We start from the raw sequence: 27,237 nt of genomic DNA on the forward strand, positions 1-27,237 counted from the left end.
CCTTGTCAGCTGACAAGCATCTGCCACAGATCTATCCAATAGATTATTGTAATGTCTCTTGGGGCTGGAGCGATAGCACAGCGGATGGGCGTTCGCCTTTCACGCGGCCGACCGGAGTTCGATTCCTCTGCCTCTCTCGGAGAGTCTGGCAAGCTACTGAGAGTATCTAGCTCCTACTTATTGGATATGCCAAAAACAGTAACAATAACTCTCTCAAGGAGAGACGTTACTGGTGCCCGCTCGAACAAATCGAAGAGCAACGGGATGACAGTGAATGTCTCGAGTTAATTTTTATAGATGGTGCCAAGAAGAGATCGATGTCTAGGGCATCCTGAAGCAAAGATATTACATTTTTGGCAAATTGTTATTTTGAAGTGAAGATTTTAAGTTTCTATTATCCTTGGTTCTCGTTTCCTATCATAAATAAAAGTAAAATATTAAAGAGATCTTTTTGGAAGTGTTGGATCTCAGATTTATCTGTGAACATAGCAAAATTCTCCTCCTTATATGTAACAGTTATTTTCTAATTTTGCTTCCCTCTTAGTAATGATGCTTATATGTGAGAGTAAATGCTTAAAGTCTAATGTAGATTTATGTAAAGTAAAGCAGTTTGTTTATAGAACAAATGCTTAATGTACTATAGAAATCTGCAGATTCATATGCTATAATTCTGTATTAGAAACAAGTTCTAATTTACATTAAAATATATTAGTATGAATTTATAATTATATTAAAATTTGCATTAAATTTTTATAATAGATTTACATTACATATATTAGTATGAATTTCTGATATCTGTACTTTCTGCTTGATCTTTTTAGTGGATCCTCATATATTTTTGAACTTTTACATTTAAGGTTTTTGGCAAAAGAAAACATATAATAGATGTCATATACTATCTTAGTTTGTGAGCTAAGACTGAGAGGAGAGAAAATTTTGCTCCTGAATTTATGCATGTTTTGTAATAATAGTAACTTTTGCTTTTTCTATTTTAAAGTGTGAAAAATATTTCTCATGGCAATTATAAAATATAGGAAAGCAAAAGAAGGTCGCAAAAGGCAACTGCAGCTCTACCTACATATAGAAAAAAAAGTCAATTAGCAATTTTATGTCTATTTAGTTTTCAAATATATATAGTCTTACTAAGAAAAATATTAAATTTCAGGCTGGCGTGATAGCTCAGTAGTGGAGCATGTGTTTTCCATGCATCAGGCCTGGGCTTGATCAACGGCATGACATGGTGTCCTGAACCCCAGCGTAGAGCAAAGCCCGGAGTAGTCTCTGAATACTTTCGGGTGTGACCTCCAAATCAAGAATTTAAACTAATTTTTATTTAATTTTTTAATTTATATTTTAGTTTTATATTTAATACTAGATTAATTTAGATGTTAGTAATAAAAGCAGTAAGTGATCTCTTATTCTTGCAAATACCAAAAGACATATTTTAATATGAAAAATTTCTTCTGTTAGCCTTTGTTTACTCATTATTCATTCATTCATCATTTACTATAAATAGGTGATCGTTTATCTTTGTAGGCCCAAGATAATTCATTCCTATCTTCTGTAATAGCACATTTTTTTGTGATACAAACAAACAAACAAAATAACAGCAATTAGGATATAGCTACAGTTTTGTGATTGAGAACACTGTTGACAGTACTTAAGAGACCCCAATTTTTATAAGAACTTTTTTTTCTTAAAGTAATTAGACTTTATATAAAATCACATGATTTCTTTTTATTTCTCAAAGTTTGGGTGACGGGTGTGGGTTGCACATAATGGCAAAATGACATGAATTGTGTTCTAAAAGTTCTAGCTAGTTTGCTCTAAGAAAAGGAAAATTGGCATCAATAACTTGTGAAAAAAGGAGAGATATAGAAATTTAATATCCCTTGCAACAAGGTAAATAACACTGAGCATTTTAGAATTGTGTAGAATACATGGACAGTTTGGGGGAGGCAGTATGGTGATACTAAGCAGTGCTCAGCACCTACTCCGGGTTCTGTGCTCAAGGATCACTTCTGCTACAGCTCTGAGGACCCTATGGAATGCCAGGGATGCAACCAGGGGTGGCAGCATGCAGAGCAAGCACCCGACCTGCTTTACTCTCCCTCCAGTCCCAATGCGTGAAATTTTGTGGAGAGTGGGAATGTTCTCCCTTCGGCAAGCATTTTGAAGAGAGATAGAATGATCTTCTTACAGTCATCAATTGAGCAAATACTGACACTTAAGAAACCTGATAAGACTTATGCATGAAGTTAGAGTGAAATAGTGAAAACAGCAAAACAGCTCCCAACAAGAACAAGGGCATTAGCTACACAAAGACAAAGCTAGAGAGTGTCATGGAGATGCTGACTGAGGAATTGTGAGTTTAAAACTTCACAGAAAAAAGCTGAGAAGTGAGCACATGGTTTATTACTGCTTTTCTTTAGGGTCTCCTATAAATTCCTGCAACGACTAGACTTTGAGTATACTCATTTTGCCCATGCAGCCAATGAGAGGAGAGAAGGTGGAAGAGCTCTTGTGACTCTACATCTAGAATATCACTGGATACTATAAAAAAAAGTAATTGTAAAGAAAACTTAAGCATGAATGGTGCAGGGACTCTTTCGGGATGACAAAGCTAGTCAGTATCAAAACCACAACATAAGTCTGGCTTCTTCCAAGCCCTCATCTACCTTCTCATCACACCAAACTAACAAGCATTCCAAAAATGCTGTTTGATTTTGGGATGTATTATTTAACATGCTTACAGAGAGACTTACTCTTCTAGTTATGCATTATTTAAGTGAACTTTATTTATTTATTTTAATGTATTGTTTTTTTAATTAGTCAATCACCGCGAGGGTAGTTACAGATTTACATATTTCCGTGCTTGTGTTTCAGTCATACAATGCTCGAGTACCCATCCCTCCACCAGTGCCCATTCTCCACCACTGATATTCCCAGTATCCCTCCCACTCCCCCAACCCATCACCCAACCCCAACCCGGCTCTGTGGCAGGGCATTCCCTTTTGTTCTCTCTCTCATTTTGGGTATCGTAGTTTGCAATAGAGGTATTGGGTGGCCATTGTGTTCAATCTATGGTTTACTTTCAGCATGCATCTCCCATCCTGAGCGGGTCCTCCAACCACACTTTACTTGGTGTTCCCTTCTCTATCTTAGCTGTTCCTTTCCCCAGCATGTGAAGCCAGCTTCCACGCCATGGAGCAAACCTCCTGGTACTTATTTCTACTATTCTTGGATGTTAGTCTCCCATTTTCTTGTTTTATATTCCACAGATGAGTGCAATCTTTCTATGTCTGTCTCTCTCTTTCTGACTCATTTCACTTAGGATGATATTTTCCATGTTTATTCACTTATATGCAAAGTTCATGACTTCATCTTTTCTAACATAGTATCTTTTCTAGCATAGTATTCCATTCTGTAGATGTACCAACGTTTCTTTAACTTCATCTGTTCTCGGGCACTCAGGTTTTTTCCAGATTCTCTGGCTATTGTAAACAGTGCTGCGATGAACATACAAGTGCAGATGTCATTTTGACTATATTTTTTTGCCTCTCTGGGATATATTCCCAGAAGTGGTATTGCTGGGTCAAATGGGAGCTCAATTTCTAATTTTTTGAGAAGCATCCATATTGTTTTCCAAAAAGGCTGGACCAGTCAGCATTCCCACCAGCAGTGAAGGAGAGTCCCTTTGTCCCCACATCCATGCCAACAGTGGTTGCTTTTGTTCTTCTGGATGTGTGCCAGTCTCTGTGGTGTGAGCTGGTATCTCATAGTTGTTTTGATCTGCATCTCCCTGATGATTAGTGATGAAGAACATTTTTCATGTATCTTTTGGCCATTTGTATATCTTCCTTGGGAAAGTTGCTGTTCATTTCTTCACTCCATTTTCTGATGGGATTGGATGTTTTCTTCTTGTAGATTTCAACAGTGCCTTATGTACCCTAGATATCAACCCCTTATCAGATGGGTATTGGGTGAATATCCTTTCCCATTCTGTAAATTGTCTTTGTATTCTGGTCACTGTATCTTTTGCAACGCTTCTTAGTTTAATATAGTCCCATTTGTTTATCTCTGTTTCTGCTTGGTTTATCAGTTGCATGTCATCTTTGAAGATACCTTTAGATTCAATATCATGGAGGGTTTTGCCGACCTTGTTTTCAATGTACCTTATGGATTGTGGTCTGATGTTGAGGTCTTTAATCCATTTTGATCTGACTTTTGTGCATGGTGTCAGGTCTAAGCCCATTCTTTTGCATGTGGTTGTCCAGTTATGCCAGCACCATTTGTTAAAGAGGTTTTCCTTGCTCCACTTCACATTTCTTGTTCTTTTAGAAAAGATTATATGATCATACATTTTGGGTTGTGTATAGGAATATTCCACCCTGTTCCATTGGTCTGTGGCTCTGCCTTTGTTCCAGTACCATGCTGTTTTAATTGTTACCACTTTGTAGTAGAGTTTAAGGTTGGGGAAGGTGATGCCTCTCATCATCTTTTTCCCAAGAATTGCTTTAGCTATTCGTGGGCTTTTGTTTTCCCATATGATTTTCAGGGTTGCTTGATCCATTTATTTGAAGAATTCCATGGGTATCTTTGTAGGAATCACATTGAATCTGTATAATGCTTTGGGGATTATTGCCATTTTGACAATGTTGATTCTCCCTATTCATGCACAGGGTATATGTTTTCATTTATATCAACTTATTTTATCTATACAAGCATTGAAAAAGAAATGAAGCGGGTGTGAAAAAATGAAAAGCACAAGAAATTTTATCACATGTTCAACTTCTCCCTCAAAACATTTGCCACTTGCTGATGTCTGCATTTAGATGTAGCACTCAACTGTATATAGCACTGTAGTCTCATTGTCCATCGATTTGCTGAGCGAACACTAGTAACATCTCCGTTGTGAGACTTATTGTTACTGTTTTTTTGCATATCGAATGTGCCAAGGCTAGCTTGCCAGGCTCTGCTGTTTGGGCGGGATACTCTCGGTAGCTTGCTGGGCTCTCCGAGAGGGATGGAAGAATTGAACCCGGGTCGGTCATGTGCAAGGCAAACGCCCTACACGCGGTGCTATTGTTCCAGCCCTTGCATTTAGATAGGTTAGAAAAAATATAAAGATAAACCAGGGGCTGGAGCGATAGCACAGAGGGTAGAGCGTTTGCCTTGCACGCGGCCGACCCGGGTTCGATTTCCAGCATCCCATATGGTCCCCCGAACACTGCCAGGGGTAATTCCTGAGTGCAGAGCCAGGAGTAACCCCTGTGCATCGCCGGGTGTGACCCAAAAAAGAAAAAAAAAGATTAAACGAACACCTCTTACATGCACAATCTATTTCTATGGAGTGGTTTTTTTTTCCTTTTTGTCCTTGGGAGGAATGACCACCCAAATGGCATTTAGGGAACTTTGGGGCTATATCCTGTGATATTTGGAGTACTTGCATAGTTCACTGCAAGTGCTGCTGAGGATAAGTATCTGGCTCCAGCAATGCCTGGGGGGTTGGGAGGGGGCGTGCTCCTGGAAATTGAACCCAGGGCCTTGCATGTGTCTTAACTCTGCACTATATACTGACCCATCATGGAGACTTTTTAAAAAACATGTTTATTTTTATTTAGGGGTGAAGCCTTCCACGTAGTGCTCAGTGTTCCAGGGAGCCCTTCAAAATGATGCTCTTTCAATGGGTCCAGAGGTCCTATGCTAGCACCCGAGGATGCAATGCAGCCCAGGCCCCGTGGTACCAGGAATTACCAGGCTACACTGGTGGTGCTCTTGGGGCCACACCAGACAGTTCTAGGGAGATGCCAGGGCTGCATCTAGCAATGCTCAGGAGGCTCATGTGGTTCTGATTATCAAACCAGGATCTGCCACGTGTAAGGCATCTACCCTAACCACCCTAACCACTGTACTTCTCCAGCCCCTCTCCACTCCCCCTGGAGTCTTTTATTCTCTGCTACAGACCTGCCGGTGAAGAGAACTAGAAATATATCAAGTAACTGAAAAAGCCTGGATGGACCCAATTGTAATCTCAAAGTTGCTAGAACATGTCAGGTTTCCCCAGGAAGACATTTGCCTAATTTTGGAGTTATGTGTGGCAGGAAGCCACAATCTAAACAAAAAATCTTTGAAAATCAGGAGAGACCCCTGAGGTTGAGAAGGTGAGACTCAGGAGAGGAAAATAGATGTCAAGTCAGGAGTTTTGTGCAAATCTCAAGCAGATACTATCAAGTTCCTGACTTCATTGATCTGTTCCCCAGTACTAGGCAGAGAAAGTGGTGACATCGCTCTGATGGGGAGAACATAGATAAAGTTGTTGAAAAGCCTTAAATGTAGAAAATGCACCTTCTCCTCCAAGTTAAATTTATGTACTTCAACCCTAGGAAAAAAAAACTCTAAGGGAAATAATTAGAAAATAGGAACAGACCTAAGGGTACACAGTGACCACTGCTAGAGAAAGTCACTAAACTGAACAATTATTCTGAACTTTGATAAGGATCCACCAATTTGGCTTGTAGTTTTACTTGAATTCTACCTTAAGAAGTTCAAAGAGCTAATGAGGGATCATGCTTTAGAAAAGAATCTGGTTGACCAATATAACAGTGATCTAAACTTCAAACCTTTGAACGTTCATCTGCCAACCCATATGTTCTCCATTGTGATGTAACTTGAAATAGACACCCTGTTGTATAAACTATGTATTCAGCTCACACTACCAACCTTGAATCTGATAAAGTCTTCAATAATAATTGTCAATTCATAGGAAACATAGGGAGTAGAAAAAGAGAAAAACAGCTTAAGAGACTCCAAAATGATTTACGTACTTGTAAAATTTATATGGCAGAAATTATCTGTATTTCTTCAACAAACAAATAATAAGATAAAGAAGGAAACGTCCATAGACTTACAAAGACAGGAACACAGGCCTCTCCGAAGTGTGTGTTCTCCCTTGAAAACTTCTCTCTCTCTTTTTGCGTTTCCACTCTTGGGAATACCATATATACTCTTAAGCACATATTCCTCTATTTCTCTTCTTCATATTTTCCTCTTCAAATTTTGTTCAATAAAGTATGTCCTGCTTCACTGAAAATTAAAAAAAATACAAAAAATTCTTTTTAAAAAGTGCAATTCTCAGTTCTTGTTTGGAAACTGATTTAAACATCAAAAGTAAGGGGCTGGAGTGATAGTACAGCAGGTAGGGCACTCACCTTGCATGTGACTGACCTGGATTCGATCCCTAGATTCCTGTATGGTCTCCTGAGTCCCACCAGAAATGATCCTTGAGCACAGAGTTAAAAGTCAATCCGGAGAACCACCAGAAATGACTCCCAAACAAACAAAACAAACAAAAGATAAAAAATATATAAAATAATTGAGGATGATGAAGGAGTTAGCACAAAGGACTAATGTGCATCTGGGAAGCAAGTCACTCCCTGACACCACAGGGTCCCCGAAAGGCTGGAGAGATGGTTCAGGATTTAATGAGCATGCTTCACATATGGCTGGCATTGCTCAAATCTCCAGAGCTGCATGGAATCCAAATGGCTGGGTGTAGCCCTTGATGGTCTGGGCACTGCCACATGGGGTTCTGGAGGTACCCGAGCACCACCCAGGTGCTTTTGGGAATCATCAGACATCACATCCTTGTGTTCTCACATCAGACTGCTGACATGGTTGGCTGAGATATTTCAGGAGGGGTTACAGGTCTCCTGATATGGCTATAGTGCACCAAAGTTAAAAAAAAGGAAATCACATGCGGGCTGGAGCGATACACAGCAGGTAGGGCATTTGCCTTGCATGCGGCTGACCAGGGTTCGATTCCAAGCATTCGATATTGTCCCCTGAGCACCGCCAGGAGTAATTCCTGAGTGCATGAGCCAGGAGTAACCCTAACCCCTGTGCATTGCCGGGTGTGACCCAAAAAGAAAAAATAAATAAAAATCATATGGCCCTCAGGACCTCAGGGTGTACTGCTAAGAGTGAACCCAAGCATCAGAGTAGCCCCCGGGGACCCAAAGTATGTGTGCCCCCGCAAAAATAGAAGGTCTGCAACTCAGACCTGGGGCAGAGAGTTGGCACAGGGGTAAGTTGGTTAACTTACACACTGTGATTCCAAGTTCTAGTCCCAGCACCACACAGGGATCCCCTCCAGGAGTGATCCTGAGCACAGAGCCAAGAGTAAGTCCTGAGAACACCGAGTGTGTTCCAACAACAACCAAACAAACAAAAAATCAAGGGGCTGGAGTGTGATAGTACAGAGGTTCTTGCCTTGCACATGGCTGGCTCAGGTTCGACCCTGTGCTCCAAGCATATCACTGTAGCACTGTCATCCCGTTGCTCATCAATTTGCTCGAATGGGCACCAGTAACATATCCATTGTGAGACTTGTTGTTACTGTTTTTGGCATATCGAATACGCCATGGGGAGCTTGCCAGGCTCTGCCGTGCGGGCGAGATACTCTCAGTAGCTTGCTGGGTTCTTCGAGAGGGACTGAGGAATTGAACCCGGATTGGCCGTGTGCAAGGCTAACATCCTACCCGCTGTGCTATTGCTCCAGCCCTCCAAGCATATAGTACTTCAAGAACTGCCAGAAATAAATTCTAGGGGTACAGCCAGAAATAATATCTTATAACAAATTTGTTTGGTATGCTCCAAACAAACAAAACCCAGACCTGAATAACCAAAGAGATTCTCATAAGCACTTTGACAATACATAAGCCAAATGAATGGCATGTACAGTCAGCAATACTACAGAAAAGATACAGAAACTCTCTCTTATTCTGTGCATAGGCATTACCAAGTACATTGATTGCAGCATTACTTGAAATAGCAATAACCTAAATGGCAACCTTGAGGATTTTTTAACATTTTGTGTTATTCAACTTAAGTGTGACCGAACGAGCTAGAGTTCTATCATTAACTTAATAATGCATTTAATCAGCAGCTGCACATAGCTTCTCTACCATTGTCAGGTGTTACTTTCTATTTTAGGGGCCAGCTATGCAGTGCTCAGGAGAGACTCTTGGCTCTGTACGTAAGGGTCTCTCCAGACATTTCTTTGGGGACCAGGTGGTATTCAGGTCCAAACTCAGGCCTCTGACATGCAAAGCATGGGTACAGCCTATTAAGAGATCTTTCTGTTATCTGTGACCCTCGATTTAGAAAGTGAATCATATTCACATTCAAAACTTCCAGAACATACAACTTCAGGCGCAAACAGCTAACCTTCCTGGATACCTGCTTTTTCTTTGACCTGCTGTGGTCAATGTTGCCAGCCAAAAAGAAAGAAAAAAAGAAATTCAGAAAGAAAAAAATTCAGCTTGTTTTCTACTAGAAATCATGAAAAATCCTGAAGAAGAAAAGTTACTTCGCATTGGAGCAATAGCACAGCAGGTAGGGCATTTGCCTTGCACGCGGCCGACCCGGGTTAAATTCCCAGCGTTCCACATGGTCCCCAAAGCAACGTCAGGAGCTATTCCTGAGTGCATCACTGGGTGTGACCCCAAAAAGAAAAAAAAAGAAAAGAAAAGTTACTAAAAGGCATGCATAAGTGAACATCAACTTAAGGTACTATGGATTTGTTCTATGGTTTTCTTTTTCTCCTCATTTTTATTGAGGTGCTATGATTTGAAATAGTTTCAAATGATGGTTTCAGGCATACATCATTCCAACACCACACTCACCATCAGAGAGTATCATTTTTCTCTACCAGTGTCCCAAGGATCCTTGCCTCTCTTCATTCAGAGTAAGCACATTTCTTTTGCCTTTGTCTTTCTGTTGCTCACTTCCTATGATTCTTTATGTTCCTCATCTGAGAGATCATTCTATAGGTCTGGTCTCTTATCTGTGCAACCCTCAGAGAAAGGGTATTAATAATAAAGGCTTCAACTGGGACCACATTTCTACCAGGAAGCATTTTCACACATACCAGTAGAATAGTCTTTTTCGGTTGAAAACCCTAGCCTGTAAAAGGTAAATACAAAGTATTTGTTCCTGAGATCTTTTCTAGTGATCCTTATTGCCATTTCACAATGATTCATATGTGTCTGTAAGGACTTCTCAGGTTCGTGTAAGAAGTATCTGTAGCAAAAAATGGATGGATATGTGACTGTGGTGACAGAAAGAGCATTTGAGAACAAAATCATATGGAACTCTGCCCACCCAAATAGAGGTGGTCGCTTATGTAACAAAAAATCATTTGGATAATGGTAATAAATGGGATAAAGCTATAGAAAATTCATGAACTTGATGCCAAGGCTATAACAAAGAAAAGCAAGTAGAAAAGAGAAGAAAGTTGAAGGGTGAAGGTGGATAGGGTAGGAGAAGGCAAGAGAAGGCAGAGGAGAGGAGAGGAGAGAATAAAGAAAAGAAATTGTACTAGCAGACGAAACTGACAAGGAACCTTTCAAACTAGAGTTTCTTTTAATCCACAGCTTCTGCCAAAGGATTCAAGCACAGATTTGGGACTTATATATTTGACAAGCCCCCATATGCTATGATTTCCCTCCAAGCTTTTACTCTCTCTTGCTGAATCTGGTGGGTTGAATATTGGGTTTTACGGTTGCTAAAAGCACACTAAAGTCAAGCTCTTGTCTCAGTTTATATGCTGTTGACCAATACGTATCATGTTTCCCAAGGACTGGTCTATAACTTCAATAAACTGTTCCTTTTATGAAAGTGACCTCTGTGTGCATAGGTCATTTGCATTTCATTTCAACACAACGTGAAAAGCACACACTAAAGAAAGGGTATCGGGGCCGGAATGATAGCACAGTGGGGAGAGCATTTGCTTTGCAGGCAGCTGACCCAGATTTGATCCCTGGCATCCCATATGGTCCATCCTTGCACTGCCAGGAGTTAATTCCTGAATGCAGAGCCAGGAGTAACCCCTGAGCATTGCTGGGTGGATCATAGAGGAGATCCTGGTTGCTCTCCCCACAACTATCTCCAGCCATGAATGTATTTGGGTGGCTTTCAAATTACTTAGTTTACAGTATAAAGTCTGGTTGACAGTGTGCTTGTGCCAAAAACCCTCAAGAGAACCACTGAATTGTACACTAACTGCAGGAGGAGTTCCAAGTTGGCCTGACAGCTTGGTCCTTGTGCCTGGGACCCAGACACGCTACCTGTAAAGGTGCACCACACTCTGCTAAAGTTAGCAGCACAAGTCTTTAGAATGTACAGACATTTCAATAGTGGTGGTTTTCATCATTCCAGATCCCAGAAGATAGGGCCAGTTACACCATTCGTGTGGCTCTGGTTGGAAGCAATGGGGCCCCTGGTTGAAATTATGGAGGAAAAATTATTAGAAGTACGTGAATGTCTTTCCTTTCTTCTGTGGTATATTTCTGGAGCATGTAAAGGTGTTTCATTTGCCATGTAACTCAAGATTCCATTGCAAGAGATAAGGGTAGGACTCAGCTGTTTCCATTGCAACCAAACTTCCATGCTGCCACCCAGCATGCACCCAGCCCTGAGGCTGCTTGGCTTTCCTCCAGCTAGTCACTATGTAGTTGCCCCTGAAAACTGAACCAGACATACCCCCTAGCAGTGTCCCTCCTGCCTCAGCCTGCCCTCCCACCAAACCCTCACTGTTGGCCTTTCACAGATATTAAGGATATTGATTCAACAGAGTAGCGACCTTCAAGCGACCTCCAACCTGCACAGAGTATGTACTTGCCATGATTCTTACTTTATATATTAGGTCAACGGCTTTGCAGGTTCATGGAAGAAGCAACCACTGTCATTTGAAGTCTGTAGATGGTACCCAAGACCCCCATTTTTCCACATGCTTGTCTACTGGTCGGGCAGCTGATTGCTACAGAGGATTGCAGCGATCTTTAGGTCAAAGGGGGTTGTGAAAGGCTGGGATACTGAGTCAATGGAACTAGGGAGAAGAAAGCCAAAAGCCTGTCCTGGAGAGGACCAGTGAATGATTCCATTTCCCATTAAATATGACTTACAAAACAGGTAGAGAAAATTAGTAATATAACAAGCATGGACTGGAGCGATAACACAGTGGGTAGGGCATTTGCCTTGCACGCGGCCAACTCAGATTCAATTCCTCTGTCCCTCTTGGAGAGCCCAGCAAACTACTGAGATTATTCCACCCTCACAGCAGAGCCTGTCAAGCTCCTTGTGGTGTATTCGATATGCCAAAAACAGTAACAACAAGTCTCACGATGGAGATGTTACTGGTGCCTGCTCGAGCAAATCGATGAACAACGGGAGGAAAGTTCTACAATAAAAGTGCTACACCAAAGGGCCTTCATGGTGGGTCCCTATATCTGCAGTGGTTACAGTGCCATAAAGCCAACCTTCTAGGGTCCTGAACCCTCAACCCTACCTAGGGCTATTTAAAGACATTAAGACATTTTCTAAAGGTAGAATTAGAGGATTGAAAGGAATATAGTAATTTAGAAAGACAAAGTCAAATACTTTGAGAATATTGTCTGCCTATGTCATGATAAATGCAGAATGGTCATATAAATGGTCTAATATAATTTAATGGGTTAAAGGTTCTTCCTTCTAAACTTAATTCATATATTCAAACATCATTATTTGATTACTGGTAATCTACTTTCTAATGTTTTCATGATTTTCGTGATTTCAGGTGGGCATATTGAATGTCAAGGATATATTATTTTGTCAAGTTCCATAGCAAACATTGTCTCTGTTTCATTTTCTTAAATAAACATTGCTAAAGTGGTAATGAAGTTACACAAGAATGTCTCAAATTCTCATCTCTGTGTGAGAATTTTTATATTGTTCTTTATTGTGTGCTTTTACACGGGTTATTAAGTGGTTCAACTTGATATAAACATACCTATTATTTAATTTTATTACTCTCTTATTCTCAAGATATCTATAGAAAATCTTTTTACTACTTGTTTCATTTAGATTAAATTCTGTTCTTTTAGGTGTTAACATTCTATTCTGCTCCAATTTCGCCTCTTCCCAGTTTGAGCCAGGTCTCAGCCTTAAGGAACTGGAATGGGAACGGGCTAGTCTATTCCTACAAAATCTCCTCTTTCTATTCTGAATTTCAAACCTTTTGTTTTTCTGGTTATAATTTTAAAAAAGAAGTATAGTAAAGGCCCCTGCTATGCCTGAAGCTGTTACAGTTTTCTTTTGATTAATAGGTTAATATTCTTCTATTAGTGCATTATTAGAAAATTTGGGGCTAATTAGTCCAACAATGATACATTAAGCAGACTTATGAATCTTTAGAGTCTTCTAGGGGATTTTACTAAAGAGTTATCTAATATGGAATCTTGTCCCCAGCTCAACCAACTTCATCCGTACCCAAACAGCACCCTGCTCATGGTCCATCTTTAGCATCTTGTTATTGAAATGATTTTTTGAACTCTTTCCTGTGGAGTGGCAGTGAAGTAAGAAAGTTTTAACTTACCACCATCTGAGGGGCTATTCAGAAAAATACTGTTTATTCTCATTCCAGCAACTGATGGAAACTGTCACTCCATCGATAAGTCTTGTCATGCCTGTTTAATGCTTTATTTCCCCTTATCACATCACTGTATGTCCTATAGAAGGAAGTATCCAACAAGGGAGTGAAATTATAGTCTCCTCTTGGGGTGGATTTATTTTTAATCTACATGGGGATCCATTGGCATCCCCTCAATCCCTTTGATTCACCGTTAGACACAATCAATCTTGTGAGAGCCAAGAGATAGCTATGACTTTCATGAGAAGAGATCATGCTTTTATGATAACATAGTGAAGGGTAGCTGGCAGTACAAATAAAACTGAAAGCCGAAGACTTAGAATGTAGACCAAGTGGTAGAGCATATGGCTTTCATGTGAGAGGCCTGGCACCATATACCTTCCCTGACACTCCCTAATAATGTCAAATACGGTCCTGGTGACAACTAACACCTTCAGGTACAGTCCCAACAACATCAACAGGTGTCAAAGCCTTGGACATGAAGCCCATGAGCTTCTGATAGGAGGCTAGTGAGTGGGAAGATTCAACCTCCATTGGTGTAAGTCTGCTCTGGGAAGTGGAATTCACAGCCACCAACAATACATAAAGAGGTTTGCCAAGAGCAGAGAGAGAGAGAGTTGATTTGGGGTGGGTGCACTCACAGTAGAAATAGCGAGATGTCTTATGGGAGACAAGTAAGCACACACTCCACTGATGTGGCTTTTAGAATGGAGTCTGGCAGTCAGAAGCGCTCAGGTGGTGCAAAGAAGATGTGGACATGGAGACGGAGATCCATCAGAGAAAGGTTCCAGGGCAGGCCAGACCCCACGCAGGCCCAGGCACCACCTGAGTGGTGTAACCGCCATATCTGTTCACCTGTATAACCACTCACTCACTGAGTGTCTTTTTCTTTTCAATCTTCAGGAAGAGGCAGCCAGAAATCTCGCCCACCAGCCAATGTCCGTCGGCACATGTGCAGCTTTGAAAACCCCCACACTGCAGTGAATGTGTAAGAGAAGCTGCATGGAAAATAGAGTGGTTTGCCCCTTGCTTTCTCTCTCCTGGATTTTTCCACTTTCTAACATGGAAACAGATGTGGTGCATGCCATCAAGAATGAGAAACCATTTACGTGCCATGGTTTGCACGACTTAATTTAATTGTCCATTGTTCTTAAAAGGGCACTGTCAAGGTGGTAGTTCAATTGTTTTCTTTGCTTTTTTTTTATGTTTCGATGCAAGATGCAACACTTTTTCCGATTCTGGAGATTCACTTTTGTTTGTGACTCCCACTCACAAGCTTGAAAGTGAATTTTCCCCCTTCACAAATTTGTCAGCTTCTCCTTGGCAAACCAACCACTTGCTTTTCTTTTTTCTTTTTCCTTTTTTTTTTTTTCCTTTTGCCTTTTAAGCTGTTGCACAAATACAAATGTTTGAAGCAATCCTGTCTACAATGAAGCAAAATCCCATAACTCAAGCTTATGGAAGCATTCCATAATGTCAGTTTGAGGGGGTGAATGCCAATATAAAACTCCGCTGGGGGCCCTCCCACACCCTGGAGAACATAAAACAAAAGTTTTGTGAGTCCCGCATAAGGGATTTTACAAAAGGCATAGCCATTTTTCCAGAATTCTCAATGATTTTTATCAGATTTTCCCTATCTGATAAAAACGGTGCATGTTTGATGCAGTTTTTGACCTTTAGATCTTGACAGTGCCTCTTTAAGTTTACAAAAGAACATAGACCATGTTCAATTCATTGTGCATGGAGTCTGTGGTCATTTTCAGCTGTTCCTTTACAGCCCTTCAAAGTCCTGGGAGAGTCAAAGGTACACATTCCTGCAGCAGGAGGGAACCACTGGTGAGGTGTCTGTGACTTGAATAGCTCTTCAGATGAAAAGAGCCCAATTTGTTTAAATCTTTGCTACTCAACCAGGCCATGGAGGCTGGTAAACGGGGCCAGAGCATCTCTTCTCTTCACTCAGTGGGGGTGCATTCTGGGATAGTCCCATCAAGGCCCAAGACCAAGGTGGTCTCAACCAAGCCATCTTGATTCTTAGAGGGGAAAATATGGTGGCCATGTTAATAGGCTCTGGGTGGTCATTCAGAGACCTTTTCACATTGAGATAAGAGCTATCCTAGTAAGCGTGGATCTACGCCCTGTCACTCTCTAGAATCAAAAGGTATTGAGTGTTTTTTGTAACCTGGGTTGAGTCTAATCAAGAACACAGCAAGGAGAACCTGGTTATGACTGGTGCTGCCATCCTATCAAAAGGGACTGATGGAAATAAATAGATGAGTTTGCCCTGTCATGGCTAAAGAGAAGAGAGTCAACTGGCGTTTCATGACTTATGGTGAGTGTCTTAAAGCAAAAAAAAGGTTAAAATGTGTATATCCTTGGTAAGAAAGAAATAAGAAAGAAAGAAAGAAAGAAAGAAAGAAAGAAAGAAAGAAAGAAAGAAAGAAAGAAAGAAAGAGAAAGAAGGAAAGAAACATTAAGAAAGGAAGAGAGAAAAAGAGAAAGAGAAAAAGAAAGAGAAAGTAAGAAAGGAGAATCAATAACCTAACAGGTTGGTTGTTGAGTTTTCAAAATAGAATTTATACAAGATATGTTTCTTGGGAATGTAAGGGATAAGGAAGCTATCAGTAGCTTGAAAGCTGTGCATTACAAATGGAGAGGGAGTATTTTTAGCTTTGACTGTTCCTATAAAGAAAAAAATGGTGTGTCCTGTCTGTGACAGTCAGTCCTCACAGTTATGAGCGTGCAAGGTCCTGAATTACCAGCAGAAGGGAAACTGGAAAATTGTCTCCTGGGCTATTATGCTGTGTCTTGGTCTATACTGACTCCAAAGAATAATTCATGCAGAGTACAGTCTCTTCTCTAAATGATTAAGGAAAATTATGAGAACTTCAGGTGGAGATGAAAAGCATCATAGAGATCATAGAGTCCCTGTTGAAACTACAGGTCTGGCAAAGAGCTTTAAGAAAAGTGAAAATACTTGAAGTTCTTTAGAAGGGAACAAAACCTAGTTTCATCCATACTTTCTGAAGGAATATAATTACCCCTGGTATAACTTGGCTATAATAATGCTCTCACACCAATATCATATTTTTAATGAACTTTGTCATATGAATTTCTTTTACACAAGCTGGAGATATATTATAGCAGGTAAGGCATTTCCCTAGGACATGACCAACCTAGGTTTAATCCCTGGTTCCCCATACATTTCCCCGAGCATCACCAGGAGTGATCCCTAGTCACAGAGCCAGGAGTAGGCCCCGTGCACTGCAGAGTGTGGCTCAAAAAACAAATAATAATAAAAGTTTTAAAAAGAATTTATTTCACTAGCCAGTAATCATGATAGATTTGAAATGAAGGGTTATTTTAAATGTACTTGAAAAAAAAGAGCAACCATAAGAATTCTTCTATCAGGAATATTTATAAAATTTTCTCAGCCATAGGCTATAAACCTTAGCAAAGGTTATGGAACCTTTTATGTTTCGTTGACTTTGATGAGGTTATTTTATTTGCGGCTGACTTGGGGGGGATTTATGCATCAAATAAAGCATATGCCTTAATTAGCAAACCATAGTCAGAGATATGTATGACTCATTGGTATAGTACAGACTTCACATGTGTGAAGATCTCAATTTTATCCACTGAAAGCACCAATAATAGCAATGGTAATAATAACAATATATGATGAGGCACTGAAACAAATAATAAAGGCAAACTTATTTTCTTTCAAATTGACTTTTATCCTGCTGCATATACTTATCATGTAAAGAGTATGAAAGAAGAACTATACATTTAGAATCTGAATATTATAAATTCCAGCAAGTCAAGTGGTTCTCTCACTACCTTATCATGAGATGAGAATCAAAGGGGAGGATGAAACTCACAGTGCTATTTATATTTTACCATCAGCAGAATCTACCAATTTGTCATGTAATCAGAAAGTGTTTTTCTTCAGTAATGCATTCCGAGATTCTCTACCTTTCAGCTAGTGGTGAGTCAAAAGGTGAGAAATTTTAATTATGTTGAGATAAGCTGCCAGAAAATATAAATATATGTATATATGTGCATATATATATTTAATATGCAGGTTGGTTTCTTTGGGGAATGATTTCAAGAAGTAAAACTGAAATCAGTGGGCATCCTTTATATTAAAGATTAGCTTAGAAAGCTTGGGGAGGATTCACCTACTGGTTCCAGTTTCTTGAAAGCAATAGCAGGTAGAAGTGAGCTGTCTGGACACTGACACGCCTGCCTTCATCTCCGTGATTGCTTTTGGAGAGTCTCTCTGGGGATAGTAGTACCCTTTCCTGGAAAAATCTCCCATCCTAGATGTGACTGCAAGGCTGCAGTCAAACAGCCTGCACGCCTGTGGTTTGGCGTGTGTTCTTACTAAGGGACTCTATCTTGGCATGCTGGGACTCAGTGACTTTTTCCTGTTTACATTTTTTTGCTTTCAGAGAGAACACATGCTAACCTCCTCAGGCTCCAGAGAGTGAGTCTCTGTGCCTTACGTGACAGTCTTGCCATGTCTGTGGGCTCTCTGGATATCATCCTTGTGTCTGCGGTGAAGCTATTAAGCCTCGTGGCAAAGCCTAGATTTGGACAGAAGGGAGACAGGTGTTGTGTAAGCTTCCCCCTCAGGCAGCTTGTGCAGGATGCTTCCCTCCTGATCTCAAACACCCACCCACTGTTATTCCCGTTTTAGACCTCTCTGGAGCAGAGAGCAGTATACTCTGCAGATGTAACTAGTACTTATTGAAACAAATAAAACAGACAGGATCACTCTGAATGCCAAAGATATACTAATCTGTTTACACCACCCACTTTTAACTATTCTCTAAAGTGCTGTAAATATTGGGTTTTCTGTTTGGGGGGATTGCAATACTTATCTAATGAAAGCAAAACCAAAGCACATCTCCAGCCTATTGTAGCTCAACTGCAGCCCCAGGCCTGCTTAATTTTGCACACTATGTACACAGCAGCTCTCTGCTTTGCATTACTCTTGGGTCTAATAAAGTTTTCTTCCAACAACTTCAGTATCAATAAAGATAATGAACCACCCAAGATATTTATATCAAATGCTACTGCCTTTTAATCTTCAAGTTTGAAATTGCATAAGACCTGAAGTCTATGTTTTGAAATTAGAGTAAGATGTGTGTAATTTTGTGCATGCACACTGTGATATAATTATGTTATATCTCTAGACCAATATGCATTTTCTAAGATTAAAAAGCTGAACAAAATTAAGCAATAAAAGAAATAAACTGGTGGCTAAATCATCAGGTATTAAAGTTACCTGGAATTAAATAGAAATCTTATTTCCTAGTAGATTGCCTTTTAATCAGGCATATATACCTTTTCATTTCCCTTTATTTGTATATTTTTCTCTTTCTAATACCACAGCAATGGGATTCCCAACCTTTACAAAGAGAATAATTTCTTTTCAAACCCAACACTGTTAGTAATTAAGATAACCTGAGTAATCTTAAAGATAGCAATTGTAAGTTTTACTAGTGATTACTTGGAAACACACACTAAAAGATAAGGCAAATCTCTTAATATTTGGTTGGTTACATTTTTATTTAGCAGCATACTTTTTTCATAACAGAATTTACACGCATGCACTTAAAAATAACCATGAATAATATGGTGATACATGATTAAGTTCCTCTAAAAACAATGCTTAATGTCTATATAGATTCATGGACTGTTCAAGCTGATGACAGATCACAGGTTAAAAATAAACCCAGGAGGACCAAAGTTCATATTCTATACTACTACTTTTCTTATGATATGATGCATTTTTTACTACTTATTTAGAAAACAATTAATTTTGGTCTTGAGAAAAAAAAAGATCTAATATTTATGTCTGATAAATGCCCTAGAGCATTAGAACTGTTTCCTAATTAAACAATACTTTACAGAAAATCTAGAGCAAGACTCTGAGGGAAAGAAAACTTGTGAATGTTGATGGTCAGGGTGATTTTCTCCCAGCATGTGAAAAATTGGTATTGGATTTAAAAAACTAAATAGTGTAGAAAATGTACACTGGTGAAAGGCTGGTGTTGGAACATTATATGACTGAAACCCAATTATAAAAAACTTTGTAACTGTGTATTTCACTATGATTCAATTAAAAAAGAAACCTAAATAGTAATGATCTGGATACAAGATGGTCAATAGTATCTTTAACAGAGAGAATTGCTGTTAGTTTTTAAAAGGAGACCATCATATGGGGCTGGACCGATAGCACAGCGGGTAGGGCGTTTGCCTTGCACATGGCCGACCCGGGTTCGATTCCCAGCATCCCATATGGTCCACTGAGCACCGCCAGGAATAATTCCTAAGTGCAGAGCCAGGAGTAACTCCTGTGCACCGACAGGTGTGACCCAAAAAGAAAATAAAAAAGGAGACCATCATAAACCCTGGACAATGAGAAACTCAGCCTAAGTGACTGAATGAGTGTTTGAGTGGGTGACTGAGTAAGGTAGGTTCCAGGAATGCATGATTTTTAAAACTGTACTTTTGCTACTATCATTGGAGGTTGGATCAATGATTTGTTGAGATATACACGTCTAATGTTTAAATTAGATGCAAATTATTTCCCAAATAACTCCCTTTTATAAACACACATGGGCTACTAAATACCAATTTTAGAAGGTTTGATATGTATTTGTTATATTGTTGTGGGGTCCACACCTGGCAGTGTTGAGTGAGTGTCCATATATACATATGTAGGAGAACATGGTAGGCAAATGTCATGAGGTGCTGAGTATTAATCATAGAACTTCATGTGGTCTACCAGTTGACTAGATTCCTAGCCCCAATGGTATTCCTAATGAGCACTGAGTGGAATGTAGGTGGGGAAAGGAAAACTATCCCCACTGTAATTTAAAGGAGACTAAATCATTGAGGAAGATCATCTAATAGAACATATTTGATTTAAACAAGGCAAGAGTCAAATAAATAGTTTTCTTTTTAACAAGGCAGAGGAATGCTAAATGCACACAGAGATATTGTATGAGTGGAGAGGACTGAGAAAGCTCAAAGTGAGTTTACCTAGAATTTCATGCTCAGAAGAGGAAGTGTGGATTCTGGTCTTGCTTTTAGCTGATGGCTATTATTGCTGGAAAGCTCAACCCTATCCTTCAATTTTCTCAACTCAAAAACTTGTGTAACAAGACAGTGCAGAAGCTTAGAAGCAGTGGTACATTCTCAAAACTAGCTACAGCTAGCAAATATTTGAGTGAAATATTAGTCTTTATGTGGTAGTTTGGAGATGAGATTTTGACATTTTTATTCAGCAATTATTTCAGAAAGCATAGTTTTTCAGATATTGAACAAACTAAATCTCTAACAATAAGATCAATATTTTAATGTTTATCTTATGACCTCTGTAACCAGAATTTCATGTAGTTAATATCAGAACTTCTATGAGAATTCTGTTTTCACTTTAATTTTTTTGAGCTAAAAGCCATAAACTACCAAGACATTATCTTTATCATAGATGTTGCATTCACACAGAATTTTGAAGTACTCATTCTTTTATTTTTAAAGTTATTAAATATGCAAGTGTTAACCATTGATATTTCCTACATTTTTCTCAACAAGACTGCTAAAAAATTTGTACATTTCACACATTCACCTAAGAGGGGGAACTGTTTTATTTCCTTTATACCTTCTGATATCACAAATGAGCTATCTCTGTTTTTGCATCTCTATTATTTTCACAAATACAGGGATAAACCAAACTCTTTAAAAAAGAAAAATGATTTCTGAACTTAAGTATTAACACTATTGTTATTAATGGCATGCCTGGTAAGGTACCACCTTCTGCTAATAGTTCTAGAGAAAATAATCTGATTTCTAAAGTAAAACCAGTGATTGCAATCTACAGACTAGAATTAGAAATGAGTACACACACTGCAGCTCATATTTTTCTCCTTCAGAGATATTGCCTTTAGTTGGTTTTCAGAGGCACCCATGGAGAAAAGTCAGAATCCTGCAGAAGGGTGGCTGGTTTCCTAAGATTCTTCTTCAGTAAGGCTTGGTGCCTGCGGGATCTTCATCTCAGTAAATTCTCTGCTTGATCTGAGCTATAATCTCATCTCATTTGTCTCAAACTCTGGCTAAGAACAAAAGCAGTTACATGGACATCTGTATTTTGCTGGTTTTCTGATTTGATATCTTTCTTCCGACACACCTAGTTTCATGTTCCTAGTGTGAAAATCCAAGCCGGCCACTGTGAATCGGGGTTTGTATATGAACTGGGATCAGTTACATGTGTTGAAACAAAGAGAAAATCAAAACCTATGAAACACTTCAGTGAAGCACAGAGCTGGGTTTTTCTGTCACTACTTTTCTGTCTTCCATACAGGCAACCCGTGAATGACCACTCTGTCTGGTAACAGGATTTGCTTGCATGTCAGAATGGGAACTGGACTGAGGGCATGTATTTTCTAACCACAGGACACTGAGAGTAGTTTGATATGTGGGTTTGAATTTGTACCTGACACTAAGAGCTTAGATGGTTGAGAGCTAACAATCAGAGGGCTACAGAGAAAGCACAGGGCTCAGATGTGCATGCATTGCATGCGTCCACCCCTGGCTCCATCCCTGTTACTGCATGGCCCCAGGAACACCACTAGATTCCACCCTGGTGTCCTCTAATACTTACAGGGTCCCTTGCACCACAGGAATGGAAGAGAACCACATCCTTGGATCCTAGAGTTGAAGCCAGGAGTGTCCCTGGGGTTCCTTGAACACAGCTCTAGAACATCAACCCCCACCCCCCAAAAAAAGTTATAATCATTACCTTTTGTCCACATGTAACCAAGGTTTTATTTTTAATTACTTTCTTTGGACGATTGTTTTCTTTTTTTGAAGGCTTACTTTGAGCTACAACATTATCATTGTCTGTGTGTGTGAAAGAGAGAGAGAAGAGAGAGGAGAGAAAGAAAGAGAGATGAGAAGAGGAGAGAGAGAGAGAGAGAGAGAGAGAGAGAGAGAGAGAGAGAGAGAGAGAGAGAGAGAGAGAGAGAGAGAGAATATCACTGGGTGAAATTACAGATCTAAATAGAAATAGACATGGGGCTGGAGCAATAGCACAGCGGGTAGGGCGTTTGCCTTGCACGCGGCAGACCCAGGTTTGATTCCAGCGTCCCATATGGTACCCTGAGCACTGCCAGGAGTGACTCCTGAGTGCAAAGCCAGGAGGTAACCCCTGTGCATTGCCGGGTGTGACCCAAAAAGCAAAAAAAAAAAAAAGGTAAATAGAAATAGACAGGTTTCTTCTGAGGCAGGCAGTGGTGATGCAGCTTGCGTGCAGCTTGGGTGACTGGACCATCCAACGACAGGCCGGGGGCCCGAAAGTGGGGCAGACAGCTCGCTCGGAGGTGGCGGCAGTCCAGCCTCTGGTTGCGGTTGCGTGCGTGGCGCGCCTGCCAATCAACCTGTCTCTATTTTCCTCCCTAGTTCTAACGGCAAGTCTGTGTCCTGGTCTGAACCCGGTGGCCGGCAGGTGCCCAAGGGCCAGCACATGTGGCAACGCCTCTCCGTGCACGTGAAGACCAACGAGATGGCCTGCAACCAGACGGCCGTCATCAAACCCCTCACCAAAAGCTACCAAGGCTCGGGCAAGAGTCTGACCTTTTCGGATACCAGCACCAAGGCCCTGTACAACGTGGAGGAGGAAGAGGCCCCGCCGGTGGCCTTCAGCCCCCCCAGCAGCCCTTCCATGGTGGTGCACCGCCGCGTGCCCACGTCCCCGGGCACCCCGCCGCTGCCCGCGCACCTGACGGCCGAGGAGACCCCCCTCTTCCTGGCCGACCCCGGGGCTCCCCGCGGCCTGCCCCCGCCCCCCCAGCAGCCGCCCCAGCCGCAGCCCAAGGCCCTGATGGACCAGCTCCAGGGCGTGGCCAACAACTTCGGCGGCGGCGGCGGCGGCGGCAGTGGGGGAGGGATCCCCGATTTCAACTCGGTGATCGCGGGCCCGGGGGTCCCCGGGAACGGGGTGCGGTCCCTGTACGCCGCCGCCGCCGCCACCACCACCACTACCCCGGCGGCTCCGCAGCACCTGCAGATGTTGCCACTGCAGCTGAGCACTTTCGGCGAGGAGCCCGCCTCGCCCCCGGCCCTGGACGACGACGACGACGACGACGACGACGACAGCGAGCGCTTCAAGCTGCTGCAGGAGTACCTGTACGAGCGGGAGGGGAACACGGAGGAGGACGAGCTGGAGGACGACGACGACGAGCTGCAGGCCGCCGCCACCGGCAAGGCCACCCCCGAAGATTCGCCCGCGCTCACCCCGCCGTCCCCCTTCCGCGACTCGGTGGCGTCGGGCAGCTCCGTGCCCAGCTCGCCCGTGTCCGAGTCGGTGCTCTGCAGCCCCCCCAACGTCACCTACGCCTCGGTCATCCTGAGGGACTATAAGCAAAGCTCGTCCACCCTGTAGGGAGCCGCCGTGCGGGAGCCCCAGGTGTCAGGAGGGGACGCGCGCAGAGGTGGACGCTCCCCCAGTCCCCCCACCCCCACCCCTACCCCCGATGGGAGCGGAAGGTGGGACGCGGTGGTGCGAGACCCGAGTTGGCAGTGGGAGGTTTCTGCACCCACCCACGGTACCACCCTGGCCAGGATTCCCCCCCCGGGGCTGGAACATCTGCCAAAGCCTTCCCTGGAAAGCGGGGGCGCCCGCGGAGCCTCGCGTGGAGGAAGGGGTGTCTCCTCGCCCTGAGCAAAGAAGCAGCGTGTCTCTGTGACCGTCGTCGTGCGTGGGTCTGCGCGCCCGCTGCTTGCTAGCTTGCAAAGGGGCGAGTCAGCTGCATGCTCTATTTGCCTCCTGAGGGTCACCGTGGGCGAGGAGGAGACAGAGCAGGTGGGTGAGGCACCCCCACAACCCCCCCCCACAGTCCCCCTCGCAGAGGACAGATGAAGTGACAGTAGCTCCACTCTCTCCTGTCCTTTTCCCAGACACCAGGGTTCCAAGCATTCGTCTCTTTCGTCCCCGCTGCTTTCCCCACTGAATTGCGGTTTTGCGGGGTCTCACTTGGAGGAAGGGCCTGGACACCCCCCCCCCCCCACACACACACCCCATCCCCCACCCCCACACTCTGCTGCTGTGCTGTGATTTCCCCTCCTCCTCCATTTAGGAAAACAAATAAGTGCAAAATAATCACCCCAAAAATGTGTTTCATCGGGAGGGACGAGGAATGACAGAACAAGAAGCAAGACAGTCCCTTAAGCGTGTCGGGCTTTAGCTTCCCGTCTTTGGACACTTGGCTCTTGGTGGTTTGGGGGTTACAGACAGACTACGATTTGTTTAGAGAGGGGCAGAAGATCTTTTGTAGATTCGTGTTTTGTGCCAAGGAGGCCGTTCAGATAAAGAAAAGGCAGGAGGCAAAAATTGTCACCTTCCATTTACTGTAGCAAATAATATTTACCATTTGAACTTCTAAGAGGCAGTTTGTGCGGTTGGTGCCATTGTTTTTTCCCCGTGTACTACAGAATCAAATCCATCTTTACACTCAATGGTGTACCCATAGCAACTATTATTGCTGGTTTAAATGACAAATAATTCTTTCCTCTTGTCACTGAAGTTCCCGTAACTAGTGAGTGAATGTGTTCTTGTGTCCTTGTATACACATAATAATAAAATTTGTGCAATGTAATGTCAATCTAACTGCAACTACAAGATTGTTTTTGGCTATAGAATAGATACGTTTCTGTTCCAGTGTTGTTTTATATGTCACTGTCACTAATATCCACAGAATGTCTTTGGAAGTTTGAGTGCTGTGGTTTGATGTTTTCCATGTGTAGTTCATACAGTCCTTCTTAGAGATGTATTTCAGATATCTTATAATGTGGAAATTTATCATTAACGAAGTGGTTTGACAATTTGTTACATTAAAAGTTTATGAAAACTGTGACTAATGAAAAGTACATTTTATAAACTTGTAAACACATCATTATCAAAAGGTAAGATTAAAATGACAGTATTTAGATTATATCAGGCTACTTTAGATTTTTTATAAGGAATTTTCACGGCTCCCTGAGCTCGGTGTGCTTACAGTATATATCAATCTCTAGTAGGCTCATGATTTCTCTAGTTATTTTTCTTACTTTTTCACTCTTACTTTCTACTTCTATGTTTTATTCATATATTTTCACTGCTCTTACTTTCCTTTTGTTCTTGTTATTTGTAAAGATCCATATACATATTGTCTAATTCTTTCATTTTTTACCCTCCATTTTTTATCCTCTGTTCTTGTCCCAAATAAAGTGATTTTTCTTGCCCATCTGATTTCTTATATTATTTGTGAGATGGATCCTAACCTCTTAAGTATTTTTCCTTATATCTTATGTTCAGTCCTAGTTTAATTTTCTTCATGTTGAAGCTGCTCTATATTCAGCAGAAAATCACTTTAGAGTATCATTTGTTCAAAATGTAACACTTTATGTATCATTTGTTCAAAATTTAACACCAACATTTAAGTTGGAATATTTGTGTTTCTGAAGCCTTCCTTAGTCTGCTGCCAAGTTTAGTTAGGTCCATACCAACAACTGACTTTCTTTTCTTAAAAAATTATTTTCTAGTATATTTGATAGAAGGAGCTCATGGCAGAAATGTGGGTTCTGGCTCCATATAATGTAATGAAGTCAATTGAGGAAAACATTTAATAGATGGGTCACTCATTGGCAAACTAGCCAAAAAAATGTATGCTATCTATTATTAGTGAAACAGGCTTTACTACATCTTAATTTCACTACTGTATGTCCTAGATATCACAGATCCTGTGCATATAGACATTTTTTAGTAAGACTATATCTGAAAATCTGCTTAAACTATTCAGATAATATATCAATGTGTTCTGAGCTTTGGGTTTGAGACATTTGGTGAGCATATCAAGACTGATTATTTTTCTGAATGCTTATTATTATTATGATTAAGAGACTTCCTGAATACAATAGAATAATAGCTCTTATATCATAATTTTTCAAAGTTGGAGATGTATCCATACATATCCTATACCAAAAGGGCAGAAACTCTTCACTTCAGTGTATATGCTTGAACTAGTTGTTCAGCTTCTTGTAAAAGTGTTTTCCTTGGCTCATAACTGCCTTTTGTCAAATAATCTTCATAATGCTGTATAATAAAAATATTTTCTACTAATTAAATGTATGTGTTTCTTCTATATACTTAGAGTTAACAATCATAGAAAAAAAGCAAAGGTTGGTTTTAAAAAGAGTTCCAATGGTTTGATTTCACTCAAAATATTTCTTCTAAGTGAAAGTCAGAAGACCATACACAAATCCTAAAACCAGGTAGAAGACACAGGTTAGGACATTTTTTTTATGAGGAAGATAATAAGTCAAATTCTAAATGTTTGCATTATTGGAGCTGAAGAGATAGTATAGTGGGTAGAGCATTTGCCTTGTGTGAGGCTAACTAAGGATCCCCATTTTGTCTCCATGAGTGCAGAGACAGTAGTAAGCCTTAAACACTTTCAAATGTTACCCCCAAACAAACAAATAAAAAGATCTTTAATAAAATACATTTTTAAAATTTTAATACCCATGGTAAGCATGGCATTTCTGTTTTTCTTTTGATAAAAAAGCTTGACTAATTCTAGCATTTCAGCAGCACTTTAGGGAAAGAAGCATCCATAGGCCCCTATCTTTATTTCATTTGTGTCCAAAAAGTTTTTTTTTTTCATATTTTTCTGTCCTTGGCTGACACTCTAGAAAGAACAGTTTTCTTTGATGATATTTTCCTC

The 27,237-nt window shown here is 41.0% G+C and overlaps 1 protein-coding gene across 1 annotated transcript in view; it reads left to right on the forward strand.

The window, feature by feature from the left end:
* GRM1 (glutamate metabotropic receptor 1) overlaps window positions 1-26,632 on the forward strand; it is a 478,994-nt gene extending 452,362 nt beyond the window's left edge. The window contains 1 exon segment of the mRNA XM_004608987.2: window positions 22,937-26,632. Within this exon segment, the coding sequence (XP_004609044.2) occupies window positions 22,937-23,918 (982 nt within the window). The 3' untranslated portion in view covers window positions 23,919-26,632.
* The last annotated feature ends 605 nt before the right edge of the window (window positions 26,633-27,237 follow it).

Source organism: Sorex araneus, chromosome 4 (genome assembly GCF_027595985.1).
Source record: "Sorex araneus isolate mSorAra2 chromosome 4, mSorAra2.pri, whole genome shotgun sequence".
In the NCBI taxonomy this organism is placed as follows: domain Eukaryota; kingdom Metazoa; phylum Chordata; class Mammalia; order Eulipotyphla; family Soricidae; genus Sorex; species Sorex araneus.